This window comes from Kryptolebias marmoratus, linkage group LG16 (genome assembly GCF_001649575.2).
Source record: "Kryptolebias marmoratus isolate JLee-2015 linkage group LG16, ASM164957v2, whole genome shotgun sequence".
NCBI lineage: Eukaryota > Metazoa > Chordata > Actinopteri > Cyprinodontiformes > Rivulidae > Kryptolebias > Kryptolebias marmoratus.
In genome coordinates this window covers 9,849,906-9,868,758 of record NC_051445.1, presented here as the reverse complement: position 1 = coordinate 9,868,758, position 18,853 = coordinate 9,849,906, and the positions used below count along the sequence as shown (strand labels likewise).

At 38.5% G+C, this 18,853-nt stretch overlaps 2 protein-coding genes across 3 annotated transcripts; one reads left to right on the top strand and one right to left on the bottom strand.

The window, feature by feature from the left end:
- Positions 1-1,543: 1,543 nt before the first annotated feature.
- Positions 1,544-9,587, top strand: si:dkey-260g12.1 (tumor necrosis factor receptor superfamily member 14). 2 transcript variants are annotated; one of them, XM_017415443.3, is made up of 11 exons: positions 1,544-2,009; positions 2,161-2,227; positions 2,380-2,431; positions 2,749-2,859; positions 2,956-3,093; positions 4,571-4,637; positions 4,781-4,833; positions 6,922-7,038; positions 7,299-7,321; positions 7,410-7,515; positions 9,269-9,587. In XM_017415443.3, the coding sequence occupies exons 2-11, from the start codon at positions 2,162-2,164 to the stop codon at positions 9,523-9,525; spliced, it is 990 nt and encodes a 329-aa protein (XP_017270932.1). In that variant the 5' UTR covers positions 1,544-2,009; position 2,161; the 3' UTR covers positions 9,526-9,587. The 2 variants fall into 2 exon arrangements, with proteins under 2 accessions (XP_017270932.1, XP_017270931.1); XM_017415442.3 differs by having other exon boundaries at positions 1,548-2,009; positions 4,568-4,637.
- An 802-nt stretch (positions 9,588-10,389) lies between these two features.
- Positions 10,390-16,594, bottom strand: cd27 (CD27 molecule). The gene is made up of 7 exons (XM_017415470.3): positions 16,363-16,594; positions 15,888-16,017; positions 15,677-15,802; positions 13,586-13,732; positions 11,890-11,922; positions 11,706-11,810; positions 10,390-10,568 (listed from the first exon to the last, which is right to left on the bottom strand). The coding sequence occupies exons 2-7, from the start codon at positions 16,015-16,017 to the stop codon at positions 10,456-10,458; spliced, it is 654 nt and encodes a 217-aa protein (XP_017270959.1). The 5' UTR covers positions 16,363-16,594; the 3' UTR covers positions 10,390-10,455.
- Positions 16,595-18,853: the final 2,259 nt, after the last annotated feature.

The following is an 18,853-nucleotide window of genomic DNA, read 5'->3' as shown; positions in this document are numbered from 1 at the left end:
TTTTTAAGGCTGAATTACACACTGATGCTAAAAGCTAAAGAACAGGAAACGATGACAACTACAGGAAAGATAACTTTAACTTCAGTAATGACTTTTAGCTGCTGCAGCTGAAGCCTCTGGTTCTCTGACACTGAACCTGACTTTCATCAGACTCCTCTGCTCCTCACCAGATTGGCGTATCCTCAGTTACTGCAGGTGTTACTCAGTCTGGAGGCAAACTTCATGTCAATCCTTGGCTGTGTTTTAGTTTGGACTCATTTGTTGAATATTCTTAATATGCTCGAGTGAAGCGTAAAGCAAGTCAGGGAGTTTCTTTGGGTTACCGACTTCAAACAAGTGCCACACTTTCACGAAGGTATCAGTCAGGGTTCAGCTCAGTCAGTTAAAAGGCTGAAAGGTTTAGATGATTTCTAGAGAGCCTATTTACAACTAAAGTTGTACAGAAAAGCAAATGGGTCCAAAACATATCAAACCGAAGGTCTAGCAGTCCTTGAAGGAATACACAAAGCTTGCCGCCTTTCATGCTAGACTTGTAATGGAGTTTATGGTTTTTGGTCCAATCTTGAAAATAACATTATGAGCAACAACTCCTGTGACCTGTTTGTGCTCAGAGGATGAGTTGGGGATGATTCTTAGCTACTACCACACCAAATCTTAGCTCAGTCTCTCTGAAACTATGTTGTGAGTTTTTGTGCTTTTAAAGCCACTCAGCTGTGGCAGCCATCTTGAATCTGGTTGACTCTAAAACTCGATTAGTTGTAGACATACATCCAGTGGTTACTTCCTGGGAGTTTTATTAAAATCCATCCACTGGTTCATGAGATATTTTGCTGACAGACAGACGCATTTGCAGCCTCGCTCATTTTTCACCTTTAGCCGCGGCTGATAATTACATGCAGTTAATTTCAAATTGTGAAACAATAAAAAGTTGTTTTATGCCAGCAAATTGCATTAAATCTTCAATTCATTCCTGCATCCTGAGCAAGTGCAGGGCGACGGGCGACAGTGGAGTGGAATGACTCCCTTTTAACAGGAAGTAGCCTGACGCAGAACCAGACTCAATCTGCCTCAACCATCAGGGGTTAGAGAGGAGAGTGAGACAGTGAGAATGAGACACGCAGACAAAGAAGGTTTGGACCAGGACTAACTCCGATGGGAAAAGAAAAAAACAACAAAAAGAGGGCATAGATTACCGCAGCAATGATGGCAAAAAATATACATGGAGAAAACAGTGAGGAACTGTGGTCTATTTGTCCTCCAGCAGTCTGAAGTCAAAGCTGCAGAACTGAGGCACAGCTCAGGATAACGCATGCTGAACCTATTTGTTGATTTCTGTTTTTATCCTTTCTTTAGAGCAATGATTCCTAACCGTGGTCCTTGAGGAACACTATCCTGCATATTTTAGTTGTTTCTCTGTTTTGACGCACCTGATTTGAATGACTGAGTGAATAACAGGCTTCTGCAGAACCTGAAGACCTGCTGAAGAGCAGAGAAACAATGAAAACTTGCAGGATAGTGTTCCTCGAGGACCAGGGTTGGGAACCACTTCTTTAGCGTTTGAGCAAACTAACCTTTTATTTCTCGTTCATTATACTCAGCTAAAGAGAAAGGAATAAATCAACATAAAAAATGACAAAAAACAACAACAAATCAGTTCTAAAAACCACCTGCTGCTATCAGAAAGATCTGCTCGTCTGTCACGTCGACTTGCCAACTCGTGCAGCGAACTGTCTGTCTGTATTCTTTGTCAGTTTTTACGGTTTGAACGGAAAGATGAGACTGACGGCGAAACGTTAGTCAGACAACGTCTCTTTCTGTGGAGCTAAAGGTAAAAACATCACGGTTTGAGTGGGCAGGGGACAGGAAGGCAGGAAGAAGAAACCCAGGTAAGGAAACAATGACACAGAGGGTGGTTAGAGCGAGCGAGACGACAGAGAGAAACAAGGTTAAACTCACCTCGAGGAAGTTAACAAAACAAGAAGCAGAACGAGAGGAGCGTCACACTGAAGGTAAATTTGTTTGCTTATGATTGAAGAAAACGTTTAAAGTCAGTTTTAAAGATGATGTCTTGCTTTATGAATGTGATATTTATAGATAACAACCTTATAGGAAGGATATTTAGATTTATTTGTGTACTTTCTACATTTTCTTTCCCAACAGGATGGGTTTTGTGCAATACATCTTAGCTGTGCTGTTACCCGCTCAGTTGCTGCTCGCCTTTCCCACGGTAATAATAATAAAAGAAATCATCATCTCATTAAGCCTAATTGATGACCGCAAAAAATATTGCATCATACATGAAATGTAGGTTGATCGTATTTGCTGTGACCTGCATTATGATATTGTGGTTTATTGTCAATTGTGTTCAAATTTCAACAGATGGAGGAGACCTACAAGGAGGGTGGAAGGACATGTAAAAAATGTCCTGCAGGTAAAGAAATACACAAATCTTTGTGGAGTTAAAAAAAAAACTCTTTTAGCTGTTTTTCTGTTTTAGTTTGAACTCGTATTTTATAACTGAACAAGTCAGCAGTAATTAAGTGTCAAAAACAACTCTTTCTTTTGATCTTCTCAGTTTTTGTTTTTTTTACCTTCTTGATTTAAAAAAAAAAGATGACGCACGCTGCACCATGACATTATGCTGCACAAGACCACATCCTCAATTAATATGCACTTCAGGCCCTCAGGCTTTCCTGGTACCTGCTTACATCCGGTTGTTCTGGTTTGGTTCTGTTCTTTTTCTGACAGGTGAGTTTGTAAAGTCTTGTAACGTGTGTGAACCCTGCCGTAAAGGAACTTACACCGCCCAGTTGAACAGTGAGCACCAGTGCTTTCCCTGCTACAGAGACTGCTCTCCAGGTCAGAAAAACACTTTGCAGTCTTCTCACCTCAGAGGGCTCCATGCACGCAGAAGTGATCATCAGCTGTGGCTGAACTCTTCTTTGTCTGTCTCAGAATACAACCTGACAGTGGTTGAGACCTGCATGAGCACAAGGCCCCTGAAGTGCGAGTGCAAACCTGGTTTCAGATGCATCGAAAGAGTCACGGTGTCCAACAACTGCAGGAAGTGTGAAAGCCTCCAGAGCACACCAGGTAAATGCTGATGAAATCGATGAAATCTGTCATATTAGATTTGAGCTCCTGAAAATGTGTTTATTTATCGCCAGAAGTGTGTTTTTGCCAGTGTCAGTTTGTGTTTCCTTCTGTCTGTCTGTTACCAAAATATCTCATGAACCACTGGACAGATTTGAATGAAACTTGAATCGAGAACTAATTTGCTTTTGAAGTCAATTCAAGATGGCCGGCACTGCCAACTGACTTTAAAAAAGCGCAAAAATGGCTGAAACTCAATCTGTCAATTTTACAGATATTGACCTAAACTTTGGTATACGGGTAGTTCTGACAGATCACCAACACGTTTGCAGCAATAATTGATTGCACAAAAACTTTGTTTAAAATTTTTTCATTAGCTAGTTGGTAAAAACTCTGTCTGTTAGCAAAATATCTCACGAACCACTGGACAGATATTAATTTAACTCTTAAGAAATAATCACTGGATGTACATCTACAACTGTTGGAGTCAATCCAGTTCGAGATGCCAACAAAACATGGTTATTCAGTCTGTTTTACAGATACCGAGCTTAAATTTGAAGTAGTAGTAGCTGAGAGTCATTCACACCACATACTAAGAATGACTAACAAAATTGCATGAGATTTTGCATGTACCGTTATTTACAAGGTTTGACCGAAATGCTGGACATTTAATTTAGTCAAAAATGGTCAAATTGTTTTTTTGGGTTTGCAATACAAAACTTGTTTTTATAGAAAATGCAAAATCACAAGTCCTGTTTCTGAACCATGTCCTGTAAATATGAACAATTATTAATAATTTCTTCTCCTATCAGACAGCTAAAAAAAATTAACAATTTGAAACATGGAGTTTAGAAATAACAGAAAACATCTCCATGTATAATAATCGGGGTTAAGAATATTCTCTAAAGAGATTTGGTGTAATTATTCTGGAACTATAACATATTTCTATCATAACAGTGAACCAAATGAAACAGAAAATGTGAAGAAACTTCAGTAAATTTAACACCTAAGGTGACAGACCCAAAGGTTTACCACAAATTTCAGCATCTTGTTTTGTTTTGAGGATGGCAGCCTTACACCTTCACTTCACTCTCACACCACCGAAACAACAAAAATATAAATTCTCACTGCCCTCAAGTGGCTGAAAGGTAGTCAGCAACTCTTTAAGGAAGATTGAAAGTGTTTGTGTACGCGAGAGAGTTTTCTGTGTTTTTAATCGGCGGAAAAAGGAACAATGAGAGGAAACGGAAGAACACTGAGATTTGATAAACAACGAGGCCGCAGGTTGAGAAGCGAAACTGAGCTGCTGGAGTTCATGGAGTCTTAAATCCTAAACAAGAGCTCAAAGAAGTGAATTTTCTTTTTGTCATTTCAACAAGAAGAATGTAGAAATCTAAATCTAAGTTAGCAATATTGTCATTGTTTTTTGGTTCTCTGATGGCTGAAACCTGGACTAAACATTTCTGTTTTGCAGCAGAGAGCTCAGGCAGAGGTGAAACTGAGTCCTCTCCTCCGGGTCAAACAGAACCCTGTCGGCCCCCAAAGTGAGTCCCGCTTTGCCCTCCATTTTTAGTTAAACACTAAATAAATCTCTGAGTTGAATTAAGAGAATGCAGTCAGAGTTACGGTGTTGTTTCACAGTTACTTTTATCACATATTTAGTAAATTTTATGTCCTTATCTCACAGATGTGGCCCCCAGCCGGTCCCGACACCAGATCCTGGCTCTAGTCCTCATAAAGGTGAGTGTGTTTGAGAGTGAGGAGAAATATCTGAAAACTATCCAGTGTTAGAAACACACTTACCCCGACGCTTACAGCATCTCCAGACTAAAACAGGTTTGAGACGACTCCTTTGGACGTTTGTGGAGACAAATATAATCTTCTCTAAGTTGTCAAAGTAGAGTTTTTAAATTTTTTTATTTATTTGTGAAGTATCTTGAAGAATTTGTTTAATTTTAACAATATATGGTACAGATGATGAAGGAATAGTTTGGACTTTTTACAGTGGGGTTCTGTAAGGTTGAAGATCACTTTTTGAACAAGAAATAGAGTTTTTATTTTTTTAAAAACAGGTTGGTGAGGTAGCAGCTAGTCAGATCAGGGTCAAAACCAAACTGGATCACTTTTGTTTTAAAACAACTCAATCTGTTCAGTGTGTTTTACTTCATAGTAAGGGCTCAAAGATTTACACTTTTATTTGAACAAATGATGCGGTTTTAAGTGGTTCGGACCACAGACGCATCTGTTGACAGACCAAACGTCCTGCATTCTCCCATTGTTGGGAATTGAGCTGCCTTGTTGTGTGTTTTTGGGACCAGAGTCTGCACACTCGGGATTTTAAGTCTCCTGCAAACAATCATGGTGCATTATGACCTTTCTTTCAAGTATGAAATAACAAATTATAGCTAAACGTAATAGGAAAATGAGTATCTGAACATGCAGCAGCAACGTAAAAGCTATTTAAAATCAACTGGAGTCTTTTTCTTTCTAGTTTAACTTCCAGGATCGTGTATTGGGTGCAGTATTATTATATACAGCTTTCGGCTCAGGAATCGTTGTAATCTGGATCTTTCTGTGAGAGTAAAGCAACAATAATCCAGTTTACACAGAGACAAACATGTTTTCATAATGCTGATAAAGATTCTGCCTCCAAGCAGGTTTCTCTGAGGCACTGTCTGTGACCAACATGACACTTCAGTTTTATTTGCATCACACCCTCATTTACACAGAGGCAACTAGCTGTAGCACTTCTGGTTCAGCCTGGAGACACTTCCAGCTGGGATATTAGGATGTTTTTACGGGAATAACTGTGCGATGCAAAAGTGTTTTTTTGTGAACAGCTCTAAAGCTATGGAGAATGGAGCTGTTTTAAAATGGTAGAAATCCACTTTATTCTTGCTTGGATTAGCCGTTAGCTCGTCATTCGGGTCAGAATTAGTCTGTTTCTCCAAACTGAGTTTCTGATTACAGAGGCTGATTTTGGTAGTGACTGGAAATAAACTGTGACCTCTGTTTTCATTTACTTGATCCAGTAATTTAACATAAAAAAGCAACTTTTCTAATCAGGAAAATAAAGCATTTAGCATAAAATTTCCACGATTCCTCTAACTAATGTTGAGTCCACGGTTTCACTGCAGACCTTCAGGCTCAGACACTCAATTTAACTCATTTCTGTTTTATTCAAAACTTAACTGAACAAAAACAAACATAAATCAAATTAACCTTTCATGGACTAATAACCAAATTATTTTGAGTGTTTTAAAAACAATTTACTAAGATTTGTTATGTGTCTTTCCTTCTTTGTTGGTTTCATTATTCTGATTAGAAAGCTGTTTCAAAGTGTGTCACGAGGTCAACTTCTTGTATTTCTGTTCATCAGCACTGAGTCAAACTAACTTGTGGGGGTAAATAATTAGGGATTTTACAAACTTTTACAATACAGAAATTTTCCACACAAATATCAGCAAGTTATAGGTAAATCAATCCAGGCTTTTCAAAGGCATTTTTAATATAATTTTTTGTACATTTTGTTAGTCATGTTCCTCTAAAAAGAGAAGAAAAACACTGAACAGTTCAGAAACAGACAAAAAAAACAGATGGGCTTAAGATCAAGGAGATTTAAATAAACTCAGGATTGTAACAATACCCTAAAACAAAATGTCCAACCCTCATCATTGCTCTATTTTTAATTTTATTTATATGTTTGCTTTTCTAGGCCTGAGTTTCTTTTGTAGAATAGTGTGTTTAACACTTCATATCAACATGACGGTGAACAGGGAGAAACTTCAGTGCCACTTTAACCATTTCTTTGTGTATTTTCTGTCTCAGAACACACAAACGCTCAGCTGACAGCCATTTTGTGTCCGTTGGTTTTCGTTGTATGCGTGGCCGTCGTCGCCCTGCTCTGCATCCGTGGCCCCCGAGACGAAACGTGTTTCAAGCAAAGTAAGACGGGCCGTTTTCTTTACATCCAAGACGGTTTCTGGAGCCGAACTCCTTGATTGAATCACCTCTGAGAAACAACAAACATTTGAAACCGAAAAGAGCTTAAATGAATATGTTACAAATTTGTCATGAGGTTTGCAAATGTTTTCTGACTCTTGCTGCTCCATAAATGATGTAAATGTTGAGTCATCACCGAATGCCTGAAACTAGCTTTCCTGTTACTCATCATTTCTTTTTTTTTTTTTTTTTTTTCTTTTCAGCCATCGCAAAGCTGTGCAGTGAGGTAAGTTCAGGATCCGGTCGTGTTTCTTTACAGTTTAATCCACGTTTTCTTGTGTTTCCCACATTCTGACGGTTTCGTTCTTCTCCAGGAAGGACAAGATGCCTCTCACCCGTCGAAGGAGGCAACTCATCAGTTCCCCAAAGGCTCACTCAGTGCGAAGCAGCAGACTTCGCCGCTTTCAGCTGCCAGTTTAGGTACTGCTGAGTAAAACGATGATTTTTCATGTGAAACCTTTGACTCATGGTGTTGAGTCAGAGAATGAAAAGTTAAAATGCAGCTATTGTACGTCTAAAAGCTGTACTCAGATGTTATAAATGAGGTTAAAACAGATAACTTAAAACACCCCTTCATGTGCTTTTTATTATGTCCAGCCAACATGAAAGGCAATGTGTGTGTGTGTGTGTGTGTGTTTGTCTGTTAGCAAAATATCTTTTAAACCAGTCAGTGCGTTTTCATGAAACTCTTAGAAACTAAATATTGGTTGTAGAGCTACAGCTACTTAAGTTTTGGAGTCAGCCTGGTTCATGATGGCTGCCATAGCTAATTTACATCAGCAAACACAAAAACGGCTATAGCTCAGTCATTTTAACAGATATTGAGATAAAACTTGGTGTGGTAGTAGCTGAGAGTCACTCCCCAACACACACTAACAGACCTTGGGAGCAAAATATCTCATGAACCACTGGATGAATTTTAATGAAACTCTCAGAAAGTAATCACTGGATGTTCGTCTACAACAGATTAACTTTTGGCCTGTGTTCACTCGTTCTCTCACTATAGAGTAGATTATATTAGGGAAAGGGGACAGTGCAGTGATTTCACATTTCTAACAGTACTTGAACATAATGTGCACGTCATCCTTATGGAACTAGTACGCACAGTCCGGTATTTGCGTAAATAAACGCTGAGAAGATAAGTTGGAACACTGGTTAGGACTGGTAAAATGTAATTAACACAATCAGTCTCCATAACATTTATTTACACAAATCCGTTACACTTTTAGTCACATTTTCTTTATTTACACAATCACAGACTGCAGCTGTAACTATACCACAATCTTCAGTATTCAAAAATTTATGAATTCGTATTGACTACAAAACATTTCTGTGCAGAACAACCGTTGTGTGTGCAAACAATAAAAAATGAGTGCAGCTTTATAACTTTGAACATGTTTCACATTTAGAATGAAAAGTTTCAAATATAGTCTAGCTCACATTTTCCTAATAATTTCCAAAGCTCCACAGCTCAGACAGTGAAGGAGACAAGACGCTTTTTGTTAGAGACATCCAGATAATTAAAGATGTTTTTAACGAGTCTGAAAATCGCAACAATTAGCCTCTATTAGCTTCTCGTTTTGGGGCCGCAATTCATTATATTCATTTATTTCCACTGACAACTTCGGTGCACTACTTTTACTAAACCACCTGACCGGTTCTAGAACAACTATATAATGGAGTAAAAGTTTTAAACAGCACTACAAAATGGCTGACTCACCATCTAGGACACTGCGTAGTGAACGAGTGGACAATTGGAACACAGCCTTCAGCTTAGTTTCAGATGGATGCCACAGCTAATCAACCTAAAATGAAATGTTATAACTGAGCTGAGTCATTCCTAACACATACTCCGAGATCTAATAGGTTGCACAAGATTTTACTATCTTCTTCTTCCTCTTTTTCTTTCGACTGGTTCCTTTTCAGGGGTTGCCACATTGAGTCATCCTCCTCTATCTTACTGTTTCCTGCGTCCTCTGTCCTCACTCCAACTACCTTCATGTCCTCCATGTCAAGATATTGCTATACTGAAAAGGCTAAGGTGTCATCATTTCTCAAAATGAGAATATCTTAGTTTTAAACTCCGGATTGAACGGTGGCGGGCGATATCCATTCCATTAGGAAATGCTAGTCATTCTAATTTTTTTTTTGCTTGTTTTTCATGTCTCTGCAGGCCCAGTCCACGTCCACAACCCGGGAACGGTCATCTTCAGCCTGCTCAGTCAGTTCACGGGTCAAGTGGGGCCAACGAGAACGGAGAAAGCGAGGAACGAGGACGAGGATGAGAAAGGCTGTCCCGTGTTTCATCCGACACCCTCGCCCAGCGTTCCTCTGTCTGAGGAGGAGAGGAGCGGGGAGGCGGACAACATTTTCTTCCCCTCCCAGGAGCAAGGAAAGGACTACCACATGTCCAAGGAGGAAGGGTTGTGACGTCTCATAAACATCCCAGAGGATTTGTTTTTAAAGGAAATCCCTTCGCTCAGAGGATCCACTTCTCTTACAAAACATTACAAAACTGTAAAATCAACCGCAGACGTGTGTGGAGACGAATCATCTTCCTCTGGAAAACTGAAGCCTCACAATATTCCCTGCAGGTTCTGGAAAAGCTCTTTGTGGAATATAATCTTCTATTATAAGTTATTACTTAACAAACTTTGTAAATACTTCCAAATAAGCTGTGTCAGCTTTAGTACTTGTAAACATTTTGAGTGAAAAAAAGTTTTTTTTATTTTGAATAAAGAAAACAGAGTCATAAACGTGTATGCATGTTATACAACCCCGTCACATGTGACTGTTAAAAACTGCAGCTGAAAGTCTTTATACATATATACAATCCATATATTTATATGTAAACACGCATATATCCAATATGTATGTGTTTATAGGTTAATATACCTATTTAGCAAGAGGTTTAAGGTTTGGAGACAAAGTGATTTTTTGAGTGAGAATCCTTTCACTAGTATTATATGTAGGCACAAGTGCATATTTACTGTATATTTTTTGTACTATAGTACATACCCGTTTTTAGCAACAGTCTGCACAGATCATGCATAACTCTAAAACTATCCCGCTCTGTAATCAGAGATTATGAATCCTCCAGGTTCTCAATTCCTGTGTTTTCACTTGTCATCTTATTGTTACAGATGTCAAACTTCCTCCCAGAAAACAGCGTCCATCTCGAACCATACGCTGTCCTGTTTGTTGTCCTTGAAATGGATGATTGCGCCGTTTGTCTTCATTTGTCATAATTGTCCGTCGTTAGAGCAGATGTGTTTGGATCTGTCTTGTTTCCACTAAATGTTCTTCTGTCTGTTTATTTTTTTTTGTTTACCCAGCTAGATTCAGGAGCTAATCTTTCATTCATACGTCGATGGGTTGGTCACATTTCCCACACACCTCCTGGACGGGTTTGGACACATCTTCGTCCTCTGCACACGAAGGCTCTGTGGAAGCTTTCTCTGCCAAAAAGTAACCTGAGCGACAAGAAAAAAAGGGGAAAATTATAAGATTTAGGTTAAAGGATTATTACCCTGACAAAATACGATCATTTGATCAGTTTGGACAAAGATTTTTTATTTCTTTGTTGTAGACTTGTCTTGAACAGGATTCAGTTTTTTTCCCTAAACATATTTAATTGCAGTTTTCCACAATGACAAAGCAAAATCATTTTTATCACTCAGGACTTAGCAGAAACATTTTTTTTAGTAGTAGCAGCCTTAAAGTGGGGTTCTGTGGAAATGTTTTGAACAATTAATATCTTACCTGTTGTAGATAGCTCTTTGAAAGTTTAATCTGAACCAAGACCAAAGTGGACTGAATTTGCCTTAAAACAACTTTATTGCCAAATATTTCATAGCAGTTCAGACAAACTGTATTTCATAAACCTGAAGATATAAACAGTAATCAGACTCTTTATTATATGAAATGAGCTAAAAGCAGGAGACACCAGAAAGGTCTCTGAACACCTTTCAGAAAGTTAAAGACTTAGCTTTCCTTAAAGGTATGCACGTTGATCTTTTATGTGATATAAGATCATCTTTTGTTGAGAGACGACAGAGTTGTTGTCACTTTGGTCAGTCTTTAAAACAAGATTATGCGAGATCTCATGCTCAGAGTATGTGTTGGGAACGACTCTCAGCTACTACCACATCAAACTTTAGCTCAGTGTCTATAAAGCTGACAGAGTTTTAGCCACTTCTGTGTTTGCTAAGCTCAATTATCTGTGACAGACAAAAATTATTCAGGTATAGATGTACCTCTAATAACTATTTTCTGAATGTTCATTAAAATCTGTCCACTGGTTTATGGGATATTTTGATAACACACAAACAAATTCAGATACAGGCAAAAATATTACCTACAGCAGGTAATAACATATATTTCAACTTTTTCTTTTTCTAAAAAAATATCTATAGAGCCTTTAAAAACATGGGTTTTTACTTTATTTTTTGCATTCTCATTGTGAATAATTGTGTACATAAATAAAAAAATAAACAATCCAATCTACTGTATAAAGTTAAAATGCAGAAAACTGTTTAAAGGGTTTTAAAAATGTTCCATCTTTGAATGTTGCTGTAGAGTAATGTCCTTCATAAAGATGTTGTACTGACCGTGATTGGACCGGATCCAGTGCAGAAATGATTTGATTTTTGTCAGAATAACCAGAGTGATTCCAGCACACAGAATGACAATGACCACCAGGAACCACATCGGTTCTGTAATAATACATAATTTAAACATTTTAGGGAGAGTTAAATGTTGGCCATTTTGGGTTTCATGTTAGAGTTAGCTTACCTTTGTTTGGTTTAGCAGGGGCCCGGGAAGTGGCTGAAAGGAACAGAGAAAAAAAGACTTATCAGTTCAGTGCTGTACTTAAGATTTCAGAAGCAAAATGAATCACAGAGCACGCTCTGATAAGACAAGACCTCCTGTTCAAAATCCCCTTCAAAGTTTGCATGTGTGTGTGCATGTGTGTGTGCATGTGTGTGTGCGTGTCCCTTCTCCACGGTTACTGCAGGGTAAACCAACACCCGAGCTCAGAGCATTTAAAACAGTTGAGCTCATTTACCTTCATTTGATGTAACGAACCGTTTCCACTGTAATATTTCCATGTTATTGTATGTTTCCGCGGTTACAGTGTCAAAACTCACAATGTGTAACACAAGACTGTTTTTTCAACAAAACAAGCAAAATGGAGCAAAATAAACTCCAGAAATGATTGCAAGACAAATAAATGTCTATGTAGAATCTCTAATCGGTTCCTTTAATGACAAAATTATAGTGGAAATTAGATTTTATGTGCATTTATTATTATTTAATGTGTTAAATTAAAGTCAAGTTTCTGATCTTTACCAAAGTTTTCTTCTTTTTTTTTTTTACCTCATTCTTAAATGCAACTAAAGTAAAGAAATAACATAATATATTTTTGGAATAACTCTGTATTCAAAACTAATGATGGCGTAAAGGTTTATAAGGTACAGTTTACATGAATCAATATGAAAGTTTTGAGATTGGAGCTGTTTTAACTCGTCAGTCCAGTCAGAATTAAACTCTTATTTCCCCAAACTGAGGTCATTCAATGAGCTATCTACAACAGGTAAGATATTAATTGTTAATAATCATTCCACAGAGACAGCCCTTTAACACTAACTTGTGAAATATTTAATCATAACAAAGGCTCCTTAATTCAAGGAATTTCTCATTTCTTTGTTTCCTTCTAAAACAATTAACAAAAACATTTTTTTTATTTTACCCCAAAGTATGAGTTCTTGAGGAAAATGAAAACAGCTATTTGTTTTAAAATGAACAGGTGTTGAGAGCAGTCACTTTGAACTAAAATAATATCATAATATATTCCGTAAAACATTTAAAAATGCAATAAATGAGAGAGTTAGAGTGACTAAAGCTTTATATTAAAAGGGAAATCCTCTCAACAAATTATTCCATTTTGCTGCTTATTGCAGAGTAAAATGATCATATTTGTAGTTTAATGCTGAAAGATCTTTTATGTGTTTTTTTGCCTTCATTGTGGTAATCTGGCAAGTTCAAGCAGGCCAGTGTTGCTCGTCAGTGAAAAGGGTGCAGATTGTTGTGGAGTTAATCCTCGTTTTGTTCCACCTTTTCCACAAACATCACTTCAAAGTTACCACAAATCATGTAATTGTATTTCATTGCTGATCATTAATTGCTCAGGCTTTTACAAACCGGATACTATCAGAGTAAAATGAGTTCACAAACGCACACGACCACATTTCCTACCACACCCAACAATCATACTGGATGTGGTGCAGCAAACATAGAAACAGAAACTATTTATAACTACTTCTGTCGCAGCAGAAAGTTTAAAGTGTTCCTCTGAATCATGATGCTGCATTTGTGTGTTTACGTATAAAAAAAATCCAACAAATTTAGTTTCCTCATGCAGCCCTGCAGGTGAGTCTTAAGTGTCTCGTGTTTCTGTCCACTGAGGCTGAAAGCAGGTGTGTCTCACCTGTAGTGCCCGGAGGGGAGGTGGGTTTGGTCGTTGTCGGTATCGGCACACACTTTGTGCGGGACTCATCTTTGAATTTGTAACCAGCTTTACACTTACAAACAGTGTTACTGGTGGAATTACAGCTGGACTCGGTCACAAAATTGGCTGAGGAGGAGAAAAAGCCACGGTTAAAAATAACGTACATAAAAATAAATCCCAATAATTAAAAGTCTCTTATGCAAAGAGAGGGGCTCTAAGTCATGACACGTATAAGAAAACGCTAAATGACTCACGCACCGGGTCTCAGGGGGGAACAGATTCTAGATTTCAGTCATAAGACGGTTATATTATCACCTCTTTCCTGAAGCTATATACAAAACTCTTATTTCTCAGCGAAAACATCATTTCCCTTTGATAAAACAGTTTCTTTTTTACAAAATGCTTCAGTTTCTGGTTTGAAGTCACAAATTAGCAAACAGAAAACTACATACATGACTTCCACGGAGTCATCACAAAACAAATGTTTATGACCAGTTTTGGGGAGACTAAAGGCTTTGCAGTCAGTCAAAAACTGATTTTCAACATTTCTGTGAAAAATGCAAAGCTGAATTTAATCCTGGAAGCTAACAGTTCAATAAACTGTCACAATTAAGATACAATTTGCAAGACAGTTGAATATAATATTAGATATGTGATGCTTGTAGTTGTCAGAAGCTACAAAACAGATCATCTATTAATGTCAAGTCAAAGGTAGAGGGAACTAGGCCTTCGTTATGGCAACTTTTTGCAAAAAAGCTCTTAACCTTTTGTTAAAGACTGCAGGAACGTTTGCACTGCATGGTCAGCATGTGGGTGTAATCCTTTCCACTTAAAGTTGTTTTTGTATGTATTAATTATTATAAAGGCCCCAATGGCGTAGTTTTTTGACATTTAAACACCCACCTTCCTGTGTTCCTAAAGATTCTGAAGCTGATATTTCAACTCAAACTGTTTTTTTTTGTTGTTTTTTTCTTTTAGGCAAGCACATGTCACCAAAATCTGTTTGTCTGGTTAAAAAAAGCTATAGTCACTGTAAAATAAGACTTTACAGTGTCTTGCAGAAGGCCCTGAGTTTGCGATAAATCAGGAGATAAAGCTTTTAAATAGTAAAAAAAAAATAAAATGAATGAATGTTTATGAGCGTATAATTCAGACTGAGACTCTCAACGTTGCCCTCATTGAGTTTCTTCTGTTTCCACGGTGACATTTAGAAATAAGCACAACAGGCTGTTTTTGTTCACCTGCACCGGCACGCAGACCCGAAGAAGAACATAGGACGTAAAATTTGCATCTGAGTTTCTTTCCGACGTTTTTCTTTTTTTTATGTGTGTGTTTTTCTTTCTTTCCGCTGATCAGACGTTGCTCTACTTTTAGGTCGTAACAGGCAGCCATTAAACAAAATAAGTGCATTCAGATTTAAAAACACAAGTTTTTGCTGCAGAATCCAAACTCTGAGCTGGTTCACAGATGTTTACACAGACCACCTTCCTTCTTCTCTTTCTTCTCTGTCTGACAGTATCTCTCCCCCCTTCTTGACAAACGGGAAATTCCCTCACACGTGTGATATTTTCTTCTGCTAGTAAACTTCTCTGAAATCCTGATCTACAGTTAGTAGCTGACTAACAGCTAACAGTCAGTCGTGCTTTGGGTTTTGCTCTGAAACTGGTCAAATTTAGTGGCCGTGGCGACAGATGAGTCATTCCCACATCACACTCAAAAGCCTGTCAGAGTTCACACAGCGAAGAAGAACCACAAGGGAGGGACGTAAAGAGATGTAGTATTTTTACAGAAATGAGCTTTTATATCTTCAAATCAAAACCAGACAGCTCATCTGATGATAGTGTGTCAGTCAAATGTGCATTCAGCTGATGTAAGAGCCCAGTTCACTTTTCGTGTTATCTGCTGTGACACATCATTTAATAAAGAACAATTTAGCAAAGTCAGACAGTAGTTTTGTCATTTCTTTTAACTAAACAGAGCAAAGCTGCTACTAAAATAGTTTCTGATTTTGCTCTGAAAGCTGTCAAATGAGTGTCCTCTCCAAAGAGCAAGAAGTGCCTAGTTACTCACGTTCGTTGCAAGAATCACAAATATTGCAGCTCATCTCTGTATTGTAGTCATCCATGTACCGTTCACCTGTGCAGGGATTGCACTTAATGTCACATATGGTTTCTGAGCGTGAGTCCATATAAGAACCTGAGGCACACACAGCAGTTTATGGTTAAAAGCTTTTACAATCAAATCTTTGGCGGTTTTTAAGAATGAAACGTGGTGACCGTACCTGGCGAACACTTGGGACAACAAAGTTTTTCTGTTCCTGTCGGCCAAGCGTACTCATTGCTGTGACACGAAATGGAGAGCCCGAGAAGGCTGCACAGCAAGGAGAACGTGAAATAACAGAAAGGCTGCATCTGGGAAGAGGCAAACAAGAGAGAGAGGAGTAGGAGGAGGAGAATAAGAAAAGTGAAGAGGAGGAGGAAAAAGATTATTGATTGTGTCAGATGTCTTCACATGTTGATACAGAAAGACACTGAAAGAAACGAGAAGCGAGTCAAAGTTCTCCAGTTTTGCAGCAGCACCACATTTTTCATTTTACATTTAAAAAAAAACGTAACAGTGAAGAAGAAACTCTGTTCTGCTTTTATAAATCCTCTAACTGTGGTGCACATTCAAGCAGAATAAAGGGTTGATCGTTCACAGTGAAGAGAAACTCATCAAACGTCTGTTCTCAAAGGTAACGTGTTGTCTTTACTTACCGTGGAGGAGAAGATGACAGAATATGATGTTACCTGCGACCCTCTGAACACAAGAATGAAAAGACACCAGAAGTGTGTCAGGGGACTCTTCACTTAAATGTCACCAGGTGACTCATCACGAAACCAAAGGCTCCTTTCATCTGTTCTGTAGCAGATTCTCTCTGCGACCCTCAAAACTCACAAAATCATACCCCATCCCTCTCTGCCAGCCTCCACTTTTTTCCATCTCCTCTCTCTGTCTCTCTCGTTTCATTTAAAAACAATGTTTTGGCTCATAACCGGCCTGGGACTTCCTCTTTGTCTTTCTTGCAATTTGCTCTTCTTACCACAGAGCGAGGATGATGAGGTAGTTTCATGTAATTAATCAGATGCCACTTATTTAACACCAAATTATCTGGTAACATTTACAGACAGAGATAAGTGTACAGAGAACTGACTGACAGGCAGTTCTGAAACTTTACAATGACTAGAAAGATTAGTTTAAACATGACAAAAATTCACTTAGAGGAACCACATTTCTGCATTCTGGAGACTTTTAAGGGTTTATAGTTCTGTTTTATACTAAATTATGCATACATATTGTGAGATAAACTCTTTAACCTGGGAGATCAGCAATCTGTGTTTTAGGTCCTTGACTGTCTAAGACAGGGGTCTCCAATCCTGATCCTGGAGGGCCACTATCCTGCAGGTTTTCCTTGTGTCTCTGCTCCAACACACCTGATTTGAATCAATGGGTGATTAACAGGCTTCTGCAGAACATGAAGAGGTGATTTAACCACTGAATCAGGTGTGTTGGAGCAGGGAAACAAGTAACACATGCAGGATGGTGGCACTGGAGGACCAGGATTGGAGACCTCTGGTCTAAGAGAAAGCCTGCAGGAAGACAAGAGCAACAACAAACTATAAATAAACTGTTCGGTGCTGCACAGGGATTCAGTGATCAGGCAGCAGGTGAACGGTGAGAACAACAAGGAAGGAAGTATTGGAATGAAGAGTTGGATTGGACTCTGCTGAGAGGAATATGACAATATCCTGCAGGATCTGGGCAAAGGTGAGATCACTGGATTTGTGCAACTTTAAGCACCTGGAGCTTTGATAAAACAAAGGAGCTAGAAGAGGATTTTCACAAGCAGGAAGGACTTTTCAGAAACACAGAGGTGGAACAGATAGACAGCTCTCCAAAAATAGTGAGAAGTACACCACTTGAGGAAAGTTTTGAGACTTTTCTCTTCAAGTGTGGATCCAGCCACACTTTGGCAACAACCGTCTTGTTTGGGAAGTTGAGGAAGAGAAACAGTAGAGCAGAGTGGAGCGCTGATGATTACTGGCTGTAAGCTAAACTCTGTCAGAAGGGCCTGAAAGTTGCAAAAGATTTTTTACCACCCATCTAAATGTGTTAAATGAAAAGCTGTGCATTGTGGGAATGTTTGCCTTTCAAATAGCATCAGTTTTCTCTGGAAGTTAGTTTTCTAATAATAGGCAGGTACAGGGGTGGAAATTAGCACCCGCCACCGGCCAAATGCGGGTAAATATTTGAAGTGGCGGGTGAATTTGATCAACACACACGCCACTGTGGCGGGTTGGCAATTTGAACAGAAAAGATGTTATTTGTCCTCTTGACATATAGGGGGCAGCAATGTGCTCGAGTTGTTGCTGTTACGTCGAGCCGCGTTCCCCCATCAGATACGGTTCCCCCTGTGTCTCCGTAAATAATGACTTATCTATTAACAGAATTATTTAGAGGGGCAAATATTTCTCATTAAAAAACAAAAAGACATCATTCTTTTAAAAATAAAATGTGCCAATAATATCATAATACAGAGGAATAAACACAGTTAAGGAGTTGTTGGTAAATTATTTTTGTCCCATGTCTTAGAGGGGGAACCGATTATTTCAGACGACTGAAATATTTGGTTTCCCCCCTGGTAACTTTTGCAAAAAAAGAACAAATGTCTCCAAATTCACAGGACTTTTTGTCCATGATGAGAGGAATAAACATAGGTAAAGACTTGTTGGTAAATTAACTGGTTGTTGTTGGATAATTAATGATCTAAATAACATTTAACCTGAATGTTATTTAGATAAAAGCGAAACACCACTTCAGGCGGAGAAAACCGCCTGAATAATAAAAATATTACAACAGTTCACTGCAAACCCATATGATGCACTCGATCCACTACAGATTAAATGCAGTCTAACACCAATTAGGTGTTGTGATGAGAAGCTATTCTATTTTCTGTTTTTCAAGAATAGTCGAGGGAAGAACCGAAAGTTAAACAACAGGTTTTTTTTAACTAAATCAATGACGTCATGACGTCGGTCAGTATGCATTCGCGCCTACGGCCGGTGTTCTGACGATCTGTGCTTCCTCGTCAGATTTTCCTACAGTAGCACGGCTAAACAACGATGTCTAACGGTCGGTGCTACCCGTCAAAAACTGCTACCGTCATGTTTACAAACTGAAAACTAGAGCGGTTCGTGTTAATGTTAA

What these genes read in the sequence shown, in the direction of transcription:
- si:dkey-260g12.1 (XM_017415442.3), top strand. Translation starts at nt 2,162, where the DNA reads ATGGGTTTTGTGCAATACATCTTAGCTGTGCTGTTACCCGCTCAGTTG. An exon ending in ATGTAAAAAATGTCCTGCAG is followed by an intron (nt 2,432 to 2,748) that starts GTAAAGAAATAC and finishes TTTTTCTGACAG; the next exon opens with GTGAGTTTGTAAAGTCTTGT. An exon ending in GCTTTCAGCTGCCAGTTTAG is followed by an intron (nt 7,516 to 9,268) that starts GTACTGCTGAGT and finishes ATGTCTCTGCAG; the next exon opens with GCCCAGTCCACGTCCACAAC.
- cd27 (XM_017415470.3), bottom strand. Translation starts at nt 16,017, where the DNA reads ATGCAGCCTTTCTGTTATTTCACGTTCTCCTTGCTGTGCAGCCTTCTC. An exon ending in TTGTCCCAAGTGTTCGCCAG is followed by an intron (nt 15,803 to 15,887) that starts GTACGGTCACCA and finishes TGTGTGCCTCAG; the next exon opens with GTTCTTATATGGACTCACGC. An exon ending in CTCCCCTCCGGGCACTACAG is followed by an intron (nt 11,923 to 13,585) that starts GTGAGACACACC and finishes TGTTCCTTTCAG; the next exon opens with CCACTTCCCGGGCCCCTGCT.